General features: G+C 45.6%; 1 protein-coding gene across 1 annotated transcript; it reads left to right on the forward strand.

Moving 5' to 3' along the window:
* Nucleotides 1-996: 996 nt before the first annotated feature.
* Nucleotides 997-25,028, forward strand: armc3 (armadillo repeat containing 3; the record flags this gene model as incomplete). The annotated part of the gene is made up of 17 exons (XM_083659055.1): nt 997-1,044; nt 1,245-1,362; nt 2,624-2,749; nt 3,920-3,988; nt 4,408-4,583; nt 5,138-5,332; nt 6,537-6,723; nt 7,040-7,192; nt 12,635-12,743; nt 15,819-16,068; nt 16,921-17,057; nt 17,648-17,816; nt 18,099-18,193; nt 22,679-22,774; nt 24,173-24,346; nt 24,537-24,699; nt 24,825-25,028. 17 exons carry the CDS (start codon nt 997-999, stop codon nt 25,026-25,028), a joined length of 2,469 nt encoding a protein of 822 aa, XP_083515181.1.
* Nucleotides 25,029-25,110: the final 82 nt, after the last annotated feature.

A 25,110-nucleotide genomic window follows, 5' to 3' on the forward strand; every position in this document is an offset into this window, starting at 1 on the left:
TCTATGGAAACAAGCGATTCTGTCCACTCAACTCACCCATGCCCATTTCCCCCCGCACAATGCAACCCACAACAGCCCAATAGGCGGAATACCGACAAATCTGGCAACACGGCCTATGGCCTGCACAGCCCCCCAGACACACACCTATGAGACACGCACGGCACGCGCGCACACACGCATGCGCATGCCCTTTGATTCCACTTGTCCTCCTCTATCTGCAAAAGTTACAGTAGACGTTGGATTAGTCAGTAGATCAGTAAACAATCTCAGGAAGGTAATGTGCTATGCCATGCAATCTGTTCCACCCAGTTTGTTCCAGGTCCTCCTGACTATAACTACAATGTTAGCCGTGCCAAATTATGCTGGCAGCTTTGTTAACTGTGTAAACTTTGTCCAAACAAAGCCAGCACTGTATGCAAAACAGGTCCACCAGCCAAATATTTCCGTTATATAATATGTAAATTACCAAGCCACAAATAAAGGCTGGCATGGTCGTGTATTTTAGCAGTGAACTGGCACTTAGGCTACCATCATTATAACGGGTTAAAAGAAGCTAAATGTTCAACTTCAACCCCTCCTCCTCATTAGCCCAATGTGGCACCTGTTGCCTAGCAACGTAGTGTCAACCTCCTTTTCCAAAACACTACCGTTACAGTCTGGTTTCTCTGGCTGGTTGGCAGGCTAATTGAGAACCTTAAACTGGCCCCTTGTGTGGAAAAATAGGTAAGACACTGAATTTTTCAAATGGTGATGTGAAGCTTTCTGTATTTGGTTTCTAAGCGTCATTTGTAAACACTGTAATAACCTTTGCTAGCCTATAGCTGAGCCGACTATAGCATGCTAAACATTAGCTATTAGGTTAACATGAATGTTTTAGCTAGCTGTATTTGGGATTGAAGTTCATACTTGACCGCTTCAGCTGCTGTCGGTCTATAACTCAGCTAAAATAGAGTTTCCCATGTAACTGCAACCCAACCCATCCCATTAGGCTACAGAATGGGAAAGAAATCGAAGCGAGAGACTGAAACTCCATGCAAGGATACGGTAAGAGACTGATATGATCAAGAATTGGTCATCTTTACCCTTTGCTCTTAATTTGATGCTAGCCTAATTAACGTGTTCCTGAAAGATAAAATTCCACACTTAAATAAGTGGCAATAGCGCTGCCTAAAACCCATCCCAGAGACAGAGCATCCTCCAGATGGTGAGTAGGCTAGCCATTCACAACTCTTGTCTTCCCACAGTTTGAACCACTGCCTATTGAGAGCAAATTGCCAGCCACAGTAGTGCTGCTGCTGAGTTCCCCGGAGGAGGATGTCTTACTCAAAGCCTGTGAAGCAATCTATAAATTTGCTGAGAAAGGTACCACTGCTACGCCTTAAGTATATTTATTGCTTTTCATTTCTGGCCAAAGCCTGCAGCTGAAAAGCACTGTATCCTTGTGACCGACCATCCATTCTATTTCCTTATTTTCCATCTACAGTAGGCTAAAGCCCTCAAAACAGACGAATAAGCCATAAAATTGATCAACTAAAACAAAATCCATATTTTTATTGTGGTTATTATTGTGGTTGTGTTTAGAGAGAAGCAATGCTTGAACACACTGCTGGAGCAGTTATTCAGTTATTCATATTTACAGGGGAAATGTTCCTCTCCCTCACTTTGACTGTGAGATTTATACCAAACAATTGAATGGTTTTACTCCAAAGCTTTCAATATCTCATTTGGAAATAAATGCCCTTTAATCTTTTGTATTAATATTATGTTACTACCCCCTCTATGCTTGGGCGGTATTAAGGTATTACCGTATATTTAGAAATACAGATGGTATGATTTTCAATACCGTCAAAACAATTTTCTATATATATATTTCTAACAAAAATAGATGCAAGTGTCCTTGCCTGTCTTGGGCTCAGCCTAAATTATTTTTTATTCATTTGTATTTATAAAAATTGTATTCGCCATTTGTATTCTACTTTTTTTTAACCTTATTAATAGGCAAGCATAATGACCACTTAAAACTGCACATGTTACAGGCTTGCCCATAATGGTGTCCATTCTGTTCGTTTAATTGCCATTCTCCATTGAGTAAATTTGTGAACAACATTGATCATGTAAATACAGTTTTCTGAAACACAAAAGTAGAATAGAATAGAATAGAATAGAATAGAATAGAATAGAATAGAAGCAACTTTTTTTTATTGATGGACATTAATTTATACAACAGGAACTTAGAAAATACTTTAAAATACCGACATATACCGTATACCAGGGTCAAACTCATGTGGGTATGAAAAAATAGATACCGCCCAAGCCTAACCCCCTTCTGCCTTTAAGTTAACGCCCCCCTCCCCGCCCCCACTACTTTATCCTCTATCCAATCACATTAGAATGGTAATTAAGTAAACTACTTAAGTGTTTTTATCCGTTTTCCATTACTATGCAATATTGGTCTATTGGTCTCACTATAGAAAATCATTCAGGTCCACGCACGCATGCACGCACGCATGCACGCGCGCACGCACGTGCACACACACACACACACACACACACACACACACACACACAGTCCTGTACTGAGCCATGCTTAAATTCACTGCTCACTGTCCCCCCCTGGTGTCAGGAGATGAGAACAAGGTGGCTTTGCTGGGGCTCGGAGCACTGGAGCCTCTCTGTCAGCTCATCGTTCACAACAACAAGCTCGTGAGACGCAACGCCTTCATGGCCCTGGGCATCATGGCCACCAACGGTGTGTGACACAACACACATCACCATGGTAACACAGACTGATCTAATGAGTGGTTGGCCTTACTGATTTCCTTGTTCACAGTATAACTTATTACTAACTACTGGCTGAGTGCCTGACTGACAAGAGACTGACAAACTATCTCTTAATGACTTGTGGACTGGCTGACCGGTTTGTTGTTTTGTTTCCTCGCTGTTTGTTTGCTTCAACACTTTCTTTACCTTTGTTTTCATGGTGAGCAACTGACAGAGAAAACTCCTGTCACCATCGTGATGCCATGTCAGGCTTACTGAATGACTGATTATCTGATTTTTTAATTGCTCAACTGTCTGACTGAATGGGTGTCAGATTGGTTAGATGTTTTCATAATCCTGGCCATCGTGGACACCAACATCACCTATATTCTGCTATCTTACTGACTGACTGAGCTATTTAACAGATTGAATGGCTGGCTGACTGGATTAGTCTATACCAGGGGTTCCCAAACTTTTCCTTCCAAGTACCACTACGTACCAAACCAAATTTCCCAGGGACCACTTCCACTGCGTATACAAGCCCCCCCCCCCCCCCCCCACAATAAAATAAAATGTGGTTGACTTATGTATGTATTATTGTATTATGTATTATGGTGACAATATAAGGCTACTAGCTGGTTCAAAATGGACACACACACACACACACACGCACACACACACACACACACACACACACACACACACACACACACACACACACACACACACACACACCTGCCAACATTAGGCTGTGAAAAAGAGGACCCCTTTGAAAATGTTTTTTTTTCTCACCAAAATTTAGCCTAACTTTGGAGTGTTATTTAGCTACCTTCCTGACAAGCTAACATGACATGGTTGGTATCAATTCCTTAGGTCTTCTAGTTTCATATGATACCAGAAACCTTACACTGGCTTTAAAACTGAGCCTGCTGCAGCCTCTGAAAGTAAATGTTCAATATTGCGATATTTCCGAAAATCAGCCCAATCCGGCTACTGCTCAGGGTTAATGTCTATTATGTAAAAACTTCAACTGCAATTCTCTGGTGGTCCATAGTTGGACCACAGTGGACCACAGTTTTGGAACCAATGGTCTATACTGACTGGCTAACTGGCCAGAGGTGGCACTTTCACTTACCGTTGTCTCTGTTTTCATTGAAAGGTGAGGTAAAGAATGTTCTGAAAAAAGTAGATGTCATTCCGTCAATCATCGAAAAACTGTCACTTGAAGGTAAGTCACAAGTTTGAATGTTAGATCAATAGACTGCTGACTGCTTACAATAAATCATAGCAAGGGAAATGGGACTCTTTTCATCCATAATGTGCATGCATGTACCTTAATGTGTACATAATGTGTAGTGTATACACAACATGCAATAATGATGATGGAGTGTGTGTGTGTGTGTGTGTGTGTGTGTGTGTGTGTGTGTGTGTGTGTGTGTGTGTGTGTGTGTGTGTGTGTGTGTGTGTGTGTGTGTGTGTGTGTGTGTGTGTGTGTGTGTGTGTGTGTGTGTGTGTGTGTTTGTATGTATGTACCGGTATGTGTGTCTGTATTGTGTTCCGCATAGTTTATATATTATTATTATTATATTATTTTCGGCTTGCATGAATTCATTTCGGCCTATTTTCATATTTTCTACCCTAACCCAGAGGATACAGTTGTCCATGAATTTGCCACTCTCTGCCTGGCCTCTCTGTCAGTGGACTTCGTCTGTAAGGTCCAGATCTTTGACAAAGAGGGGCTGCCACCTCTGATCCAGCTACTGTCCAGCCCGGACCCAGATGTCACCAAGAACACACTGGAGACCATCTTCAACCTGGTTCAGGTGGAACAGAGCCATCAGTCCAAGTCCCCAAATCCCCAAACAGTTTCCATTGCTTCATGATAGAATAATATATGGTTGTTGTACAGCAAATACGACAGCAGATAAAATCTGTTCTACACCTATCAGTGTTCAAACTTTTATATTCTCAAATTCGGACAGCCTGCATTACGGTATGTGTACAATTTGTGGTTTATTTATAAATGGGGTTAAAAGTTGTGTAATTTTGTGTGCTTCCAAGCGGCTTCTGTTCTTCATGTTTGTTTGTGTGTGTGTGTGTGGTTTTTGTGGTTTTTCTTATACATTTTTTACATTTCCTTCAATAGATTAAAACATGGCCAATTTTAAGATTTGTGTATTTTAATGCTAAAATGAATTTTGGAAAGCAATTGTAACCGTGCTTTGGTCACAATTTCAAAATACACAAAAAATGTGTGGTTGTTTGGGGGTGTTTTATAAGATCAGGTCTTATAAGGTCTTAAGGTGGGCATAGCCGTCAGAGTCTTCTAGATGTCTGTTGTTTAGTCCATTGTTCCACTGTCTGTCTGTGTGTGCAGGACTACCCCAGTCTCCAGGGACTACATGAGCTGGGCGGGATCCCTCCGCTGCTGGAACTGTTAAAGTCGGACTTCCCCGTCATCCAGCAGTTGGTGTTAAAAACCCTGGGCCATGTCACCACTGATCGAGACACACGCACCACCTTCAGGGAAGAGCAGGGATTTCACAAGCTCATGGACCTCCTCAGCAACAGGGCAGGTGTTTGTGTGTGTGTGTGTGTGTGTCTGTGTCTGTGTCTGTGTCTGTGTCTGTGTGTGTGTGGGGTGTGTTTGGAAATATTGTGGAGTATGAGAGAGTTATGCTTTGTTGGTAATGTGCACATGTGCACCTTTATAGAGAGCCAAAGTGGAACGTTACTTCCTGCTTCAGCACTGTACCAGAGATTTTCATCCGCCATTTATTTTCCCATAGACATTTCGTAAAATGCTTATGAAGCAAAAATGAGATAGGGTGTTTGCGCTCTTGCTACAAGTCCAAAGAAACACTCACATCAGGTGCGTAGGCCAAGAAATTGTCAAGAAGGAACCAGGAGAAGCTCGCACACTGATAGAAAAAATGGAATGTCCACTCCAAAGGTTCACGGATGTGAAGATGCCATATGTTTAATGGTCCATAAATGAATATACAAAACAATACAAAGGTGCTACCATGTGAAACAAAAAAAAAAGAAAACTGAACAGAAACGTTTCGGCTACAAAGCCATCTTCAGTCTGCCTCAAAGAAAACTGAACAGAAACGTTTTGGCTACAAAGCCATCTTCAGTCTGCCTTTATAAGCATTTTCAGTCTGTAAAATGCTTATAAAAATAGTTTTACTTGTTCAAACCAAACGGTTCAGATATATTTAGAAACAGGAGAGATCGCATAACATTTCGCTCGGACCAAAACTGCGAGTTTAAAGAAAATATTCTTTCGATGTTGTTTTTTTTAGTTTTGGTCCGATTGAAATGTTCTATGGTTTCTCCCGATTCTAAATATAGCTGAACCGTTTGGTTTGACCAAGTAAAACTATTTGTATAAGCATTTTACGAAAATGTCTATGGGAAAATAAATTGTGGAAGAAAATCTCTGGTACAGTGCTGAAGCAGGAAGTGACGTTCACTTTGCCTCTCTATTCTGCTGGCTAATGTTAGTCAAAGTGAATTGGAAAAATACTAGTCCACTAGTAACACACATCGTACTATTTACTGTTCTGCAGCCTACATGTTTCATGTCCTTGCTTAGCCACAACAGATTTCCTTTTGCATTAGAAGTGGTTGCCTCCTCCCCTAATTTTTCTAATACTTTTGCCTCATTGAGACCCTTCTCCCTTCTTCACACCCTTCTTTCTTTTTCTTATCCATTCAATATCAATATATGTCTTCTACCCTCACCTCTCTCTCTCCCTCTCTCTCTGCAGGACCTCAATGACCTCCATGTTGAGGCCTTGCAGGTGGTGGCTAACTGTGTAGAGGACAGTGAGACTCTCCAGCTGATCCACCAGGGGGCAGGACTGACCAGGCTGATGGAGTTTGTCCTCGCCCCCAGCCTGCCTGAGATCCAGTCCAACGCCGTCAAATGCATCACCAGGGTGCTCAGGGTGGTAAGTGTGAGAGAGAGAGAGAGAGAGAGAGGAGAGAGAGAGAGAGAGAGGAGAGAGAGAGAGAGATGAGAGAGAGAGAGAGAGAGAGGAGAGAGAGAGAGAGAGAGAGAGAGAGAGAGAGAGAGAGAGAGAGAGAGAGGAGAGAGAGAGAGAGAGAGAGAGAGAGAGAGAGAGAGAGAGATAGAGGTGATTTAGTCTTTCCCTCTCTGACAACACATTTGGTTTGGATTGGAATAGTGTTACAGACATAAGGTTTAATATACTTCATGTAGCTGTGTGTGTGTGTGTGTGTGTGTGTGTGTGTGTGTGTGTGTGTGTAGCTGAGAACCGTAAGCTGCTCCATGAGCAGGATGTGGAGAAGGCTCTGGTGGAGCTTCTGTCTGCGGAGGGTGATGACGTGAAGACGGCTGCCTGCCACGCTGTGGCCGCCATGAGCCTGCACCGGGCCAGCAAGGACAGCTTCAGAGACCTGGGTCAGACACACACACACACACATGCACACACACACACACACACACACACACACACACACACACACACACACACACACACACACACACAGTCAATTAGTTGACTAGTCCGTTCATCTGTGGTTTTAGGAATAAACGATGTAAATAAATAAATAGAACACGGATTTGTTTGAAGGTTTGAACAATAATTTCCTACTTTATGCCATGTTAAATAAAGTGAATTTAAAGCCCCAATCAGTAAGAGTTTTGACATTTTTTACTGTAATATATAAGAGCTTTTAGTCACAGGACATGGTAGATTGACTTGTAATAGGGAGACCCTCGTCTTTATTTATCCCACACCGCCCTCCATTGGCCAGCCCTGGGACTAAGCAGTTTGCTGCCTGCGTCCCGTAGCAAGAAAAAAGAAAAAAGAAAAGGGACGCGCGCATGCACTGTACAGCGGAAGCGCTGTGTTCATGAAAACAAGGAAGTAACTCGATTCGGATTTGCTACGAAAATGATGTTTCACGGAACTATGGATTATTATTTCATCACGTGGTGAGTACCCGATGTCACAACATGTACATAGAGCTTTCTGGCGCTGTGTTTTGTTGACTTTGAACGACGATATCGTTATCGATACTATTGGACCCAGAGGGCGCAGTTTCTCCAACAGTAAAACTTGGAAAACTTACTGAATGGGGCTTTAAAGGAGAATTTAGTTTTTTTTTAACCTAGACCCATCTCCTGGCAATAATTATGATTTGGCCACTCACCCAGCGATGTCCGCAGCGTTTCTGGCCGTCCTAGCGTTGTTTTGAGATCAATAGCGTCCAAGTCAGTTGTAAAATGGAGCTGATTTGGGGCCAAGTGTGAGCCTGTCTTTCCTGCATCTAAATAGCTATTTTTATTCCCGTTTTCGCCACAATCCGTAATAATGTGATCCCTCAACATCCACCAGAGTGATATTTCGCCCCAGGCCATTTCCTGGAGTCTCCCAGGGATCAAATTGCCTCAAACGTGATCTCGGTCACCAAGTCTCGTAAAGTCCCGCGATACTTTCCTGCCGACTGGCCAACTAACAGGTAGGACGCTTTGCGGTGGTGGTTTTAGTGTAACCTATGTGGGGTTTGGCATAACCTTTATTATTTCGAATCCCACATAGGGATGTCCGAGATTTGCCGAAGATGTCCGAACCAGAGCCGATGCAGCTCGAGGGAGCCCGAGTCGCTCCCGAGGAACGAAACCGTTGCAGGCGGGACAATTGTTGCTTCTATTGTGGCAAGACGGGCCATTATATTAATGACTGTGTGCTGCGCCCGGGAAAAGACCAGGCCCCTCTGTAGCACGGAGGATACAGATGGGCCAGACCTCCTGCTCTTCCTCCTCCCGCCCAAGAACACAACTACAGGCTTCTATCGTTTGGCAAGGTAAAACTCACTCATTCCCTGTTTTCATTGATTCTGGCGCAGATGAAAATTTTATGGATGTGTCGGTGACCGAACAGCTTAACCTTTCTCTTGTGGACTTAGAGGTGCCGTTGAAGGTTAATGCCCTGAATGGAGATTATTTATTCACCCTCACCAAGAAGACGGTGCCTGTGAAACTTCACCTGTCTGGGAATCATCAGGAAATCATCAGTTTTTATGTGGGCTGTTCTCCTGGTACTCCTCTGTTACTTGGCCTCCCCTGGCTCATGACACATAGCCCACACATTGACTGGGGAAAGGGCATTATTCACAGCTGGAGCCCTTTTTGCCATGCACATTGTCTTAAATCCGCCTTGGTGTCTAATGCTATCTGTCCGCCTTCTCCACTTCCAGCACCAGATCTGACGTTGGTACCAGCTGAATATCACAACCTGGGTGAGGTATTTAGCAAGCATCGAGCTCTCTCTCTTCCACCTCATCGACCCTATGATTGTGCCATAGAGTTGAAACCTGGAGCGAGCCTGCCGGGTAGCCGACTGTATAACATCTCCCGTCCAGAGCGTGAAGTAATGGAGGAGTATGTTCAAACATCTATAGTGGCTGGACTGATTCGCCCCTCTTCTTCACCAGTTGGAGCAGGGGGTTTTTTTGTGAAGAAGAAAGATGGCACCCTGCGGCCCTGCATAGATTACCGGGGGTTGAATGCCATAACCATCAGAAATCGCTACCCTCTTCCCCTCATCAGTTCGGCGGGGGATCCATTACATGGGGCAACCATATTCACCAAGCTCGACCTGCGTAATGCTTATCATCTGGTGCGCATCCGTGAGGGCGACGAATGGAAGACGGCATTCAATACCCCCAGTGGTCATTTTGAGTACCTTGTCATGCCTTTTGGGCTCACCAACGCTCCTGCCGTTTTCCAAGCCATGGTAAATGATGTTCTACGTGACATGTTAAACCAGTTTGCTTTTGTTTACCTAGATGATATTTTGATCTTCTCCAAGTCGCTCCCTGACCACGTCCAGCATGTCCGCCAGGTGTTGCAGCGGCTCTTGGAGAATAAGCTGTTCGTCAAAGCAGAAAAATGTGAGTTCCACGTGCCTTCCACTTCCTACCTGGGGTTCATTGTTGCTGAGGGTCAGATGAGTATGGACCCGGCCAAGGTGAGTGCTGTGGCGGAGTGGCCTGAACCCATCAACCGCAAGCGGCTACAGAGGTTCCTGGGCTTCTCAAACTTCTATCGGCGCTTTGTCCGGAACTACAGCCATGTGGCAGCACCTCTGACGGCACTAACCTCTACTTCCTTCCAGTTTCGGTGGACTCCTGAAGCGGCTGCTGCTTTCAGGGACCTGAGGGCACGGTTCACGTCGGCTCCTGTCCTGGTGCAACCTGACACCTCTCGTCAGTTTGTGGTGGAGGTAGACGCATCTAACGTGGGAGTTGGCGTGGTCCTGTCACAACGATCTGCTGTGGATGAGAAGCTTCACCCCTGTGCATACCTTTCTCACAAGTTGGAGCCCCATGAGAGAAATTACGATGTGGGAAACCGGGAGCTACTGGCAGTGGTTCTGGCATTGGAGGAGTGGCGGCACTGGCTTGAAGGCGCCGAACACCCGTTCGTGGTATGGACTGACCATAAGAACTTGACCTACCTCAAGAACGCCAAACGCCTAAATTCTCGTCAGGCCAGATGGGCGTTGTTTTTTAACCGTTTTCAGTTCACCTTGACTTTTCGACCGGGGTCCAAGAATACTAAGGCCGATGCACTGTCTCGCCAGTATGCTGCAGAAGGGGAGGAGACGCCAGTGGTGGAGACCATTCTACCCGCTACATGTGTGGTCGGGGTTCTGACCTGGGAGGTCGAGTCAGCTGTATTGGAGGCCCAGCGTGCGCAGCCGGACCCTGGTACAGGTCCTCCTGGTTGCCTGTTTGTCCCGAACTCTGTGCGCTCCACGGTGCTCCAGTGGTGCCATGCCTCTAGACTCAGCTGCCACCCGGGTCGGAATCGCACCATTGAGCTGCTCCGGCGTCATTTCTGGTGGCCCACATTGGAGGTTGATGCCCGCAGTTATGTGGCCGCCTGTCCGGTGTGTGCACAACATAAGACTTCTAACCAGCCTAGCGCTGGTCTTCTGCGGCCCCTGCCTGTACCACGTCGTCCCTGGTCACACATTGGTGTGGACTTTGTCACTGGTCTGCCACCATCCAAAGGTAACACAGTCATTTTTACAATCATTGACCGTTTCTCAAAGGCTGCTCATTGTATTGCTCTCCCCAAGCTTCCCTCTGCCACAGAAACCGGGGAGATTCTGGTTCTTCATGTTTTCCGACTCCATGGCATTCCAGTGGACATTGTCTCTGACCGTGGTCCACAGTTCACCTCAAAGGTATGGAAGGCTTTTTGCACCGCTCTGGGCGCGACAAGTAGCCTATCTTCTGGTTTTCATCCTCAGACGAATGGTCAAGTGGAGCGATGGAACCAGGAGTTGGAGACGACTCTGCGATGCTTGGCCTCCTCTCAACCTTCTACCTGGGCAGCACAGCTTGTTTGGGCGGAGTACGCGCACAATTCTGCTGTCAGCACAGCCACGGGTATGTCCCCTTTCCAATGTTCGTTGGGTTATCAGCCCCCATTGTTCCCCGAACAGGAAGAGGACGTAGCAGTTCCATCGGTGCAGGCACACCTCCGACGCTGTCGCAGAGCTTGGAGGACGGCCCGCTCAGCCCTGCTGCGAGCATCCAGTCGCAACCAGCGACAGGCCAATCGTCGTCGCGCTTCAGCCCCAGTATACCGTCCAGGGCAGAAGGTTTGGCTTTCAACGGCTCATCTGCCTCTACGTACGGAGTCACGTAAGCTCTCACCCAAGTTCATTGGACCCTTTGTGATCGAGAGGATTATTAATCCTGCTGTTGTTAGGCTGAAGCTGCCCCGGACCCTCCGGGTGCATCCATCATTTCATGTGTCTCATATTAAGCCTGTTGCCACTAGTGCATTGTCCATGCCCGTTCCCCCCCCCCCCCCCCCCCCCTCCTCCTAGGATGCTGGATGGTGGACCTGTATACACTGTCCACCGGCTCCTTGATGTTCGCCGCCGGGGTCGGGGGCTGCAATACCTGGTGGACTGGGAGGGCTACGGCCTGGAGAAACGTTGCTGGGTCCCGCGGCGTCACATCTGCGACTCCGCCCTCATCCGAGCGTTTCATCTTCAGTACCCGGATCGGCCTTCTGGGGCGCCTGGAGGCGCCCGTAGAGGGAGGGGTACTGTCATGGAGGCTGGCCAGTCCTCTTCCTCTCACTAACCCTGCTCTGTTCCCTGTTGTCTGTGGGCGTGTGTTTAGGCTGGGGGGCTGAGTGGAGGCGGCGTTTCCCCAAGGTGTGGCCCATTACCAGGCAGGTCCGCCCATCAATTAGGCGGACTATATATACACTCTGGTTCTGCAAGATGGCGTCCGGTTATTGTCTTGAAGTCCTGCCTCATGCCACTAGCTGTTTTGGTTTGTACTTTGACTTGTCTCTATCTTGGTTTTGGTGATCACTTTTGGATCTTGATGTCTCGTTCTCCTCTCTTCTTGCCAGTCTGCCTGAGTCCTGCCGCTCTCTCTGTCTGCCTCCTCTCGCCTTGCCGGTCTGCCTGAGTCCTGCCGACCTGCCTCTCTCTGCCTGTCTCTCTCTGCCTGCCTGGCCGCCCTTGCCCAACGGACACGCAGCGGTGCGCCCCGCCAACGCGTCCTGGACATCCCCGTGCGCTCTGGAGACGCACCCTCGTCAAGATCATTGTTTCCACGTTTTGGCTACAAGCCCTATTTAGGTTTAAAGACCTTATTAAATTCAACCTCAGTTTAAATCTAAGCCTGTGTCCGTGTTTGGTTCTGGGTTTTCTGTTTAACCGTGACACACACACACACACACACACACACACACACACACACAGACACACTCTCTCACAGTCACAAATAACTCTGTGTGTGTGTGTGTGTGTGTGTGTGTGTGTGTGTGTGTGTGTGTGTGTGTGTGTGTGTGTGTGTTCAGGCGGGGTCAGTGCAGTGGTGCAGTTGCTGCGCAGTGAGGGTGGGGTGCTGAGAGAGGCAGCAGCTCAGGCACTCGCTAACCTCACACACAACAACCAGCTCAACGTCTGGTGAGTGACAGACAACCTCACACACAACAACCAGCTCAACACCTGGTGAGTGACAGACAACCTCACACACAACAACCAGCTCAACGCCTGGTGAGTGACAGACAACCTCACACACAACAACCAGCTCAACACCTGGTGAGTGACAGACAACCTCACACACAACAACCAGCTCAATGCCTGGTGAGTGACAGACAACCTCACACACAACAACCAGCTCAACACCTGGTGAGTGACAGACAACCTCACACACAACAACCAGCTCAACACCTGGTGAGTGACAGACAACCTCACACACAATAACCAGCTCACCAACCTCACACACAACAGACAACCTCACACACAACATACAACCTCACACACAACAACCAGCTCAATGCCTGGTGAGTGACAGACAACCTCACACACAACAACCAGCTCAACGTCTGGTGAGTGACAGACAACCTCACACACAACAACCAGCTCAACAACCTCACACACAACAGACAACCTCACACACAACATACAACCTCACACACAACAACCAGCTCAATGCCTGGTGAGTGACAGACAACCTCACACACAACAACCAGCTCAACGTCTGGTGAGTGACAGACAACCTCACACACAACAACCAGCTCAACGTCTGGTGAGTGACAGACAACCTCACACACAACAACCAGCTCAATGCCTGGTGAGTGACTGACAACCTCACACACAACAACCAGCTCAAGGCCTGGTGAGTGACAGACAACCTCACACACAACAACCAGCTCAACACCTGGTGAGTGACAGACAACCTCACACACAACAACCAGCTCAACAACCTCACACACAACAGACAACCTCACACACAACATACAACCTCACACACAACAACCAGCTCAATGCCTGGTGAGTGACAGACAACCTCACACACAACAACCAGCTCAACGTCTGGTGAGTGACAGACAACCTCACACACAACAACCAGCTCAACAACCTCACACACAACAGACAACCTCACACACAACATACAACCTCACACACAACAACCAGCTCAATGCCTGGTGAGTGACAGACAACCTCACACACAACAACCAGCTCAACGTCTGGTGAGTGACAGACAACCTCACACACAACAACCAGCTCAACGTCTGGTGAGTGACAGACAACCTCACACACAACAACCAGCTCAATGCCTGGTGAGTGACAGACAACCTCACACACAACAACCAGCTCAACGTCTGGTGAGTGACAGACAACCTCACACACAACAACCAGCTCAACGTCTGGTGAGTGACAGACAACCTCACACACAACAACCAGCTCAATGCCTGGTGAGTGACAGACAACCTCACACACAACAACCAGCTCAACGCCTGGTGAGTGACACAACCTCACACACAACAACAGGAAAATGTTTCTTAACCACCCAGTCAAATTTGAATTGAATTGAATGTGATCTCTATGCTCCCAATGATATTCATCCATGCTCTTAATGCTGTTTCTTTGCTGTGAGACTGTGAGGGCGTATGATGCAAGCATGATGCAAGCATGCTGCAGGCAGGCTGCAGCATGCTTGCCAATAGCCAATGAGAGTCGAGTATGCTGCATGACATGCCCAAAATATGGATGCAGAGCAGCTCCGCTCGCTCATACAGAGATACATGTAATTCCGCATTGAGTCTGATCATCCCCCCGAGACAAATAAATGTCGTAAAAATCTGCGAAAATAGCCCGCCAACAGATACAAAGACATGAGCATAATATGTGTTTAATGTACAAAGAACTGCCGCAATCAGACTTTTGAAACACACATTTAAAAAATCTAAAAGAAATTTCTCTCTCCCTGGAGCTCGAGGTCACTCACCAACCCCCTCCTCTAACTGCAGAAACAACATGTAAAGTTTTGACAAATTTTGTAAATGTACAGTATCACTGCACTGCAAATTGATTACTCCTAAATGAGAATGCGTGTGCCACAAAGTATTAATGATATTAGCCTATTGTTGAACGTATAAGTGTGCAATGTCTAAAACTGTGGTCTGGAGCAACTGTGGTCTGGAGCAGTGTGTCATTTAGAAGTGAAGTGGAACCAGTGTCTCTTCCTCTCTTAAACTGTCTCCCTGTAGTTCTACCTCATTAAATATCTCTTTACTCCGCCGCTCTCCATTTTATCCTCTAATTTTATTCCCCAGACAAATCCTCCCTGCACCCCACACCTCTCTTGCTATCTGACTCACTATTTCTATATTACTATCTCCTTCTATTCTCCAGACAGCTCCACCCGTTACCTCCACCTCTCATCCTGCACCATTCCATCACGACTAGTCTTTGTCTTCTGTTCCCCTACTACTCTCCTCATATACCTTTGATCTCTCTTACATCTGTCTCTGTCAACACAGCAAACAAGGTCAACTTTGGCTTTGTCTTGTCCCATGTGTAGATTTATGACACAGTAAGGTATGCAGCACGATATACCGGCAATCATATTGGTATGGGACAGCCGATGTTGTGTAATCTTTTTATATCAGTATCAGCCAAAATGTTCATATTGAGAGGAAACAATGCGGGAAATCAATGATTTATGGGCTTTTCCAAATGTTTTGGAAATAAAGAAAGACATTACTTTTTCAAATTCACAGTGTTTACATGTGTTTTTCAGTATGTACAAAATTTGATTATCATAAAAACTTTTTTATTTAATCTGCAAAAAATTTCATATCAGTGTATCCCTACACATACTGTAGCTGTATGTGCATGTGAATGTGCAAGATTATGGTGTGTGTGTGTGTGTGTGTGTGTGTGTGTGTGTGTGTGTGTGTGTGTGTGTGTGTGTGTGTGTGTGTGTGTGTGTGTGTGTGTGTGCGTGCGTGCGTGCGTGCGTGCGTGCGTGCGTGCGTGCGTGCGCATGCATGCATGTGCGCGTGTATCCAACTAAGGTAGATATGTGTGTGTGTGTGTGTGTGTAATGCATTATGTGTGAGAGTGAGAGAGAGGGAGAGAGAGAGAGAGAGAGAGAGAGAGAGAGAGAGAGAGAGAGAGAGAGAGAGAGAGAGAGAGAGGCAGACAGACTATAACAATTGTGCTCTCATCTGTCTCTGTTGTGTCCCCCAGTGTGGTGTACGAGGCAGGAGGCCACGAGATGCTTGTCCAGCAGCTCGGTGACAGCTGTCCCGGGACGGTGGCCCACGCCGCTGCTGCACTCGCCAACATGGCCAAACAGGAAGTGCTCCGATGCAGCATCCTGTCACATGGAGCGGCGCGGTGTCTGGTGGAGCCTCTGAAGTCTGCAGACCCACAAGTCCTGGGCCATGCCACGCTGTGCCTGGCAGCGCTGGCTTGCAATGCAGAGGCCAGGGCAGAGGTAGGTCTAGCACACATCCACACCTAGTAATATAACGGTGGCAAGTAACACATTTTGTTAAAGAAAAGTTAAAACATGCAGTGATGAATAATGTGATAACTTTAGGTTATTCATTATTGTACACATATGTTGAATTGTATTGTATTGTACTGCATTGTGCTATGATATATTATATAACACTACACTGTACTAATTTATAAACTTCTGAAATGTATGATATGTAATAGAGTGAGCTGATTCACTCTCTTTTTGTCTTTGTTGTTATAATTATCAACAATGTTACTGTATTATGTTTTATGTTATGTGTTTGGACCCCAGGAAGAGTAGTCTCACCTTGGTGCAGACTAATGGGGATCCACAATAAACAATAAACAATAAACAATAAACACACAAAACACCATTTCTGGAATTTCATGGAAACAGGGAAAGTCAGGGATCAATTCTCTGGGAATACCAGGGAATTTACAAATATGTCACTTCATAGGAATACACCACAATGTATTTTACAACTTGTTTAACATTTTCCTTAAATTTGGTGACTGTTTTCAGCTGTTTTTCGCCACATTAAGCCCAAATGCAATGGAAATCAGATGGTTTACCCCTGTAGAAAAAAACAGCACTAAACACCCTGCAAGAACTAAAACTTTCAGGTCATATAAGCGTTCTGACTTAGTTATGGAAAGTCATGGAAGTCATCAATCACTGCTACAATGAGAATGTTGTGTTTAGTTCTTAAGCCACAATGACACAAATGTTAATTATATGATTTTTCTTATAAACTGTCCAAGAATACTTTCACGGTGTACAGTATATGCATATGTCCTCTCTCTATGCACCATCTGTCCTGTATAGCTACGAAACGCAGGTGGCCTCGCCCCATTGGTCAATTTGCTGCGCTCCAATCACAAGGATGTGCGTCACAATGCATGCTGGGCAGTCAGTGTCTGTGCCAGCGATGAGCCCACTGCAGTGGAGATGTGCAAATTTGGGTGAGACACTAATATCAGATGCAAAGAACAGATACACATGACATTTAACATGTTATCAATCGAGAGCCTTTTACATTTATGGCAATCTCTAGTGTGTGTGTGTGTGTGTGTGTTTGTTTGTTTGTTTATTTATTACACCATTGGTTTTGTGGCTTTAGAATAGTACTTAGCTGATTTGTTGTTTCCTGCCTTGAGCTTAATAAGTTTCAATGAATGAAAATGGAAATTTAAATCAACAAGAAACAAGACACTGTCTAGAAGTCAGTCTACACTGCTATAGTTCTAACCAATTCACGCCTGTTACAACCAACTATATATGGCCACTGTGCACCAACAAGTGTTAGAAAAAGCAATTATGTATTGAATAATTACTCAGAAATACTGTCCTTCAACCAGAGGACATGGGTTTATGCAAGGAGAGGAACAGAGCAATCTCCTAAAGAGCCAGTAGATGGCGGTAAAGGATAGTGTTATGCATCCATCCCTGTGTGTAATTGTAGTCTATCTTCTAGTGCCTGTTTGTCAGTGTGTGTATTCTTATTGTCTTATTGTCTGCTTGTGTATTATGCTTGTGTTCATGTGTGTCTCAGAGCCCTGGAATTGCTTCAGGAAATCAACCAGTCAGTGAATCGCAGGAGCAGGTTCAGTGAGTTAGCCATGGCCAGGCTGCTTGACTTCAACCTGTCTGTCAAATACAGCCAGACAGGCCGTTTGGCCTCCACAGACATCACCACTGATGGCTTCTATGACATCGGACAGGTTTGTGCTATTAAAATTAGCTTTCATTTGTTTACTTTCACTTTGTGAAATGTCAACAAATGTGGGAAAAATTGGAGACACCTGTTACAACTCCAGTTATTCTCATAATTTGATATTTTTAAAGAATGCCTGATGCACATGTCTCAAGTGATGACAGGGTGTCTCAAGTATGTTTCCAGGTGACTTATTGACTTTGATTGCATTTTACAGGTTACAACCATTGACCCCTGTCTCTCTCCTCTCCTCTCTCTCTCTCTCTCTCTCTCTCTCTCTCTCTCTCAGGTTTGTGCAGGCCAGCAGGTTTCGACTCTCGAGGAGTTGTCCAAGCAGCTAGTCAACCAGCACCGGCCCATCATCGCTGTCAACATAGCAGCAGAGTATGATCCCAATACCACATCAATAGACACAACTGTTCATTAATGATAATACATTTCATTTGACAATTTCATTACATTTCTGATTATGGCTTACCTATCAGCATCCTTTAAATACCTTGTAATTACAATTTTGGGACTGGCCTTAGGTAGCTTTGTTCTCCTGGAGACAGCTATGAAGTTATGGTCACTGAAGCCAACTGGGACAGACAACGGTGTAGAACACATACAGTATCTGGAGTGTTAGTGTAAATGTGATCAATGCATTTGGATGACAGCCCCTCACTTTTAGTTTCTGATTTCTGTGTGGTGCTGATGGACAGCTCCTTTTACAAACAAAAAAGTATGGGGAAGAAACTGTTCTTCAGTGCTGGACTGGCAGACATTTTATGTAGACCCACTGTCATGTCACTTATATTGTGATATTTCTCTTGAAGAGAATGTTCATTCTCTGTCTGCAGGACAGTAAAAAATGGAGGTTTGGCAAAAACAAGTATTTGATGGTTTGTGTACTAGGAAGTGCATGTAGGAAGGGAACTAGGTGGATGATACACAGTTTGTGCCAGTTTGTGCAGGAACACTTAGTACACATGCGTTCATCCTAGCTGGGCCCCTTATACCAGTGGTTCTCAAATTTCTTCACATGAAGGACCCCTAAACTGACAAAAATTAGACCACGGACCCCCATTTGATAGGATTTTGTCCCATGGTCCCCCATATGATAATAAGAGTGATGCTTTTAGATGTTTTATTACAGAAAGTGTATAAAACCCATGACCAAAATAGTCATTGTGTTACTTATGAATGGCATTATAGCAAAAATAAATTAGCCCCTTATGGCTGGGGACCCCATGGAACCCCCTCAAGGACCCCTGGGAGTCCCCGGACCCCCATTTGAGAACCACTGCCTTATACAACTTCAAGTATGGATGGGAAGTCAAACACCAGCAACCCGGCAAATGCTAGTGAATCTTTGGCTGGGACTGTCAGGTTTTCCGTCTGGCAGGGGATCAAGCATCATTTTGGGATTTACAAACTGTTGTAGCTATTAGACTACGATCACCCTCCCCTTCTCTCCGCCAATCAGGTGCCCCGCTTTTCTCCTTTTCTCCTCTCCTCTCTTCCCCCCTCCCTGTGAGCTAGGCCTCATAGGGTAAACGATCCCATTCCTTTAAGATGGTGACATGCTCGCAGCAAAAGACTCTTTGTGTGACACCAGTGGACTTCTGAACATACACACACAACCAAAAGCAAGTGCGCGCGCCGCACACACACACACACACGATGCAGCTCAGAATTCACATTTGCGCGCTAACCGACACACCCCACACACACACACACACACACACACACACACACCACACAATACGTGCACATACACACCTTGTTATGTGGTGCACACACAGACAAGCACGAGCACATGCTCACACAGGGATTCAGCATTTGTATTAATTAACTTTGCCAAAGAGAGCAGTACCCCCTCACACACACACGCACGCACACACACACACACACACACACACACACACACACACACACACACACACACACACACCACCGCAGGCATTTTTAAGGAGCCTGTTATGCAAGCCATCTGTGGATCTGTGGCTTGACCCCATGTTAACCCTGCACATTCAATTATTATGCATCATATTTCTTACTTTATTTTTTATCTTCCTTTCCAATATCTTCAGACCAAACAAAGACCCCCCCCCCCCCCCCCCCCCCCCCTCACCCTCCGACCCTGTCTGTTTCAACCGTCTTGGCTCTTGTTCATAATGCAAAGTCACTGTGATGTAGTTATTCTTAGAGCAGCATTATCACTCTTATAAAACGCTGAAGTATCGGTTTTCCAACACAGTGCTTTTGTTTTGCTGTTGTATTGGACAAACATTTCAGGGATCAGAACCTAATCTAATATTATTATCAACCAGGATACAAAACACTGGCTTCCATTCGTAATCGAATGTCACAGAGTTGTTGAATGTTTTCATTCAGTTCTGCTGCCTGCCCACTGTCACACTACTCGCGCTCTTGCCGTGCTGCATGCACAAACCAAGCCACTCTTTCGTGGCCTTTATGAAGGCATCTTATGAAGGGATCTATCATGTCTTTGAGGGCCGAAACTAACTGACTTTAGAATGACCTACTGTATATCAAGGAAGTTGTTTTTCCGCTGTTATGTTTTGCTGTCAGTCTGCCAGTAGGATATCTCAAATAGCCTATTTATGAATGGTTTTCCATTAAATCAGAAGGACCGACGGAACTGAATATATTTTTGGTGTGGTGATTTGGGATTTCTGACATTAGACGATTATCGTTTTTTAGCCGTAACTATGAAACGGGCAAATATAATAATAATAATAATACATGGCATTTATATAGTGCTTTTCTAGAACTCAAAGTGGCTTAACACTATACACTAAGGGGCGGCGTTAGTAAGTCAACAGAGAGACAAACAGTGGACAAACATAACACAGACACAGAAGGATGGATGGAGGATGGGGGGGGGCTAAGAGAAGGCAATGGAGAAGAGATAGGTGTTGAGGTGTGATTGAAAGACTGTGAGGGACTCAGATGTCTTGGGGAGACAGCAAAGTGCTGTGTGATGACATGAACCAGTCTGTCTCCATGCAGAGTGCTGTGTGACATGAACCATTCTGTCTCCATGCAGAGTGCTGTGTGACATGAACCATTCTGTCTCCATGCAGAGTGCTGTGTGATGACATGAACCATTCTGTCTCCATGCAGAGTGCTGTGTGATGACATGAACCATTCTGTCTCCATGCAGAGTGCTGTGTGACATGAACCATTCTGTCTCCCTGCAGAGTGCTGTGTGACATGAACCATTCTGTCTCCATGCAGAGTGCTGTGTGACATGAACCATTCTGTCTCCATGCAGAGTGTTGTGTGATGACATGAACCATTCTGTCTCCATGCAGAGTGCTGTGTGATGACATGAACCATTCTGTCTCCATGCAGAGTGTTGTGTGATGACATGAACCATTCTGTCTCCATGCAGAGTGTTGTGTGATGACATGAACCATTCTGTCTCCATGCAGAGTGTTGTGTGATGACATGAACCATTCTGTCTCCATGCAGAGTGCTGTGTGATGACATGAACCATTCTGTCTCCATGCAGAGTGTTGTGTGATGACATGAACCATTCTGTCTCCATGCAGAGTGCTGTGTGACATGAACCATTCTGTCTCCCTGCAGAGTGCTGTGTGATGACATGAACCATTCTGTCTCCCTGCAGAGTGCTGTGTGACATGAACCATTCTGTCTCCATGCAGAGTGTTGTGTGATGACATGAACCATTCTGTCTCCCTGCAGAGTGTTGTGTGACATGAACCATTCTGTCTCCATGCAGAGTGTTGTGTGATGACATGAACCATTCTGTCTCCATGCAGAGTGTTGTGTGATGACATGAACCATTCTGTCTCCCTGCAGAGTGCTGTGTGACATGAACCATTCTGTCTCCATGCAGAGTGTTGTGTGATGACATGAACCATTCTGTCTCCATGCAGAGTGCTGTGTGACATGAACCATTCTGTCTCCATGCAGAGTGTTGTGTGACATGAACCATTCTGTCTCCATGCAGAGTGCTGTGTGATGACATGAACCATTCTGTCTCCATGCAGAGTGTTGTGTGATGACATGAACCATTCTGTCTCCCTGCAGAGTGCTGTGTGACATGAACCATTCTGTCTCCATGCAGAGTGTTGTGTGATGACATGAACCATTCTGTCTCCATGCAGAGTGCTGTGTGACATGAACCATTCTGTCTCCATGCAGAGTGTTGTGTGACATGAACCATTCTGTCTCCATGCAGAGTGCTGTGTGATGACATGAACCATTCTGTCTCCCTGCAGAGTGCTGTGTGACATGAACCATTCTGTCTCCCTGCAGGGTGCTGTGTGACATGAACCATTCTGTCTCCATGCAGAGTGTTGTGTGACATGAACCATTCTGTCTCCATGCAGAGTGTTGTGTGATGACATGAACCATTCTGTCTCCATGCAGAGTGTTGTGTGATGACATGAACCATTCTGTCTCCATGCAGAGTGCTGTGTGATGACATTAACCATTCTGTCTCCATGCAGAGTGCTGTGTGATGACATGAACCATTCTGTCTCCATGCAGAGTGCTGTGTGACATGAACCATTCTGTCTCCCTGCAGAGTGCTGTGTGACATGAACCATTCTGTCTCCATGCAGAGTGCTGTGTGATGACATGAACCATTCTGTCTCCATGCAGAGTGCTGTGTGATGACATGAACCATTCTGTCTCCCTGCAGAGTGCTGTGTGACATGAACCATTCTGTCTCCATGCAGAGTGCTGTGTGACATGAACCATTCTGTCTCCCTGCAGAGTGCTGTGTGACATGAACCATTCTGTCTCCCTGCAGAGTGCTGTGTGACATGAACCATTCTGTCTCCATGCAGAGTGCTGTGTGATGACATGAACCATTCTGTCTCCCTGCAGAGTGCCAGCAGATCCACCAGAGGAGAGGCGGGACAGCCCTGACATAGACACCCGCAGCAGCTCTGTCTGCAGCAAGGGAGGCAGCAGGACACCAAGGTGTGTGGAATACGTATAGTGTGTGTGTGTGTGTGTGTGTGTGTGTGTGTGTGTGGGGGGGGGGGGGGGGGGGGGGGTCAGGTATAAATACAGCTGTGAGTATTACTCAAATTTGTACTTCTTAATGCATTTGCTATAGGAAGATGAAGTTTGGTTAAATTTTTGTGTTTGGGCATTGAGTGATTATGGTTGGGACTGCGATGTATGTATGTAAGTCAGTGGAATGTCTTCATACAGTATATTAAGTAGAGTGATACTTGTGAGCACGCCGCTCACCTTGAACTTCAACAGGATTTTGTAGTATCCTTCTGAAAACAAAAGCATGCTGCCGAGGAAGTTGAACAACATCATCGAACAAAATAATAATGATCTTTCCTGTTCTCCTAAATGTTTTCTCTTCTTTGGTATGATGCTTCCTTTTTCACCACAGTTACCCACTTTCACAAATGTCAATTTAAGTATCTTGGGTGCCAAAAAACAATACTTGTGATACTTATTGTTGGCATCAATATCAATTTTAATGTATCAGTGGGATCTCAGCTTTTAATTTTTAGCCAGAAAAATCAATGGAGTATGGCCTGGTTTATATTCAATTTACTAGCAATGTACCCAGCGTTGCCCGGGTTAAATTTTGCTTTGCCGGAAATGATGGTGGTTTCCAGGCGGTTCCAGGACTTTACAACCAGCCTATGGCCTTCCCCAGATCATAACCGACTGCCATGTAAATTTTCTGCCCAATTCGTCCCGGGGTGTGGACGTGAGGTGGTTTCCAGGATTTTCAAGGACTTTCCAGGTGGTTCCAGGACTTAAGGACCTGCCCATGACCTTCCCATCCCGTGATCATAACCCACTGCCATACAAAATTTCAGCCCAATCTGACCTGGGGTGTGGCAGTGCATTAAAGAAACAGACAGACAGACAGACAGACAGACAGACAGAGAGACAGACAGACAGACACACAACTTCAACTTTAGTATATAGAGATACACAAATGTTACAGAGAATATGTATTGTATAGTAATTTCATTCAACAATGACAGGTATCAAAATGGCTTCATAATCGGTATTGAATGTGAAGTAGAAAGCCGTATCAAAGATAGCCCCCTTTATAAGTCAACAGCCCTTTGTCTCTGTGTACAGTAAATATATGTATAAGTCAACAGCCCTTTGTCTCTGTGTACAGTAAATATATGTATAAGTCAACAGCCCTTTGTCTCTGTGTACAGTAAATATATGTATAAGTCAACAGCCCTTTGTCTCTGTGTACAGTAAATATATGTATAAGTCAACAGGCCTTTGTCTCTGTGTACAGTAAATATATGTATAAGTCAACAGGCCTTTGTCTCTGTGTACAGTAAATATATGTATAAGTCAACAGCCCTTTGTCTCTGTGTACAGTAAATGGAAGTTGAAGGAAGAAGACAAACATAAAGAAGATGAAAGCAGTAAGGCCAAGCATGAGAAGCCGTGGACGATGATGTTTGACGCCTCACTGAAGGCTCTCGTTACTGAGGCCACCAAATCCATCCTCCCACTGAGCGACGGAAGCCAGCAGTATACTGCTTTGGCCAGGTGACTGACACACATCAACACATACTGTACCGCTAACCAACATGCAGGAGTGTCACACCTCTCTAAAAGTGTTAGATTAACAGCTGATACACAATAGACAAACTGAGAACTCAATTAAATCCAACGCAGCCAGTTTGAACTGATTCCTGGACTGTTGTGGGTTTTCTATGTGCACGTGTTTGGTTGTCAGGCTGGTGAGTGAAGCCATGGGCGGGCCGGTGGTGGTGGACAGGTTGCACGAGTTCCCGTGGGAGCTCCACCTCAGCGAGCTCAAGTTTGAGCTGCACTCCAACGTTGTTCCCATCGGCCGGATCTCCAAGGGGATCTACTGCCACAGGGCAATGCTTTTTAAGGTACAGTGCACCTGGATAACTACTAACCATCCAAGCATCATCATTATCTTCTACATATCCATAATGTATCCATCTTTCATTCCAAGTCACCATACCTGTCTCATCTTTGCTCTGTACCCTTGCAGTGTCTGGCTGATCGTATTGGAGTGAGCTGCACTCTTGTTAGAGGCGAGTACAACCGGGCTTGGAATGAGGTCCTCATCCCAGGGGCCCTCTCCACACCTGGGTGCTCCCCCCAACCCTGCCGCTACATAGTAGACCTCATGCACCATCCTGGATGCCTGCTGACAGCCAACAGCCCTGCTGCTATACAATACCAGACTATATAGACCAACATGGTATCATAGAAATGGAAATGAAATACCATGACCAGTCATTTCACTTATGTATAGTAGATGACTGTATTCTGAA

Source organism: Poromitra crassiceps (assembly GCF_964638095.1).
Source record: "Poromitra crassiceps genome assembly, chromosome: 2".
Lineage (NCBI taxonomy): Eukaryota > Metazoa > Chordata > Actinopteri > Beryciformes > Melamphaidae > Poromitra > Poromitra crassiceps.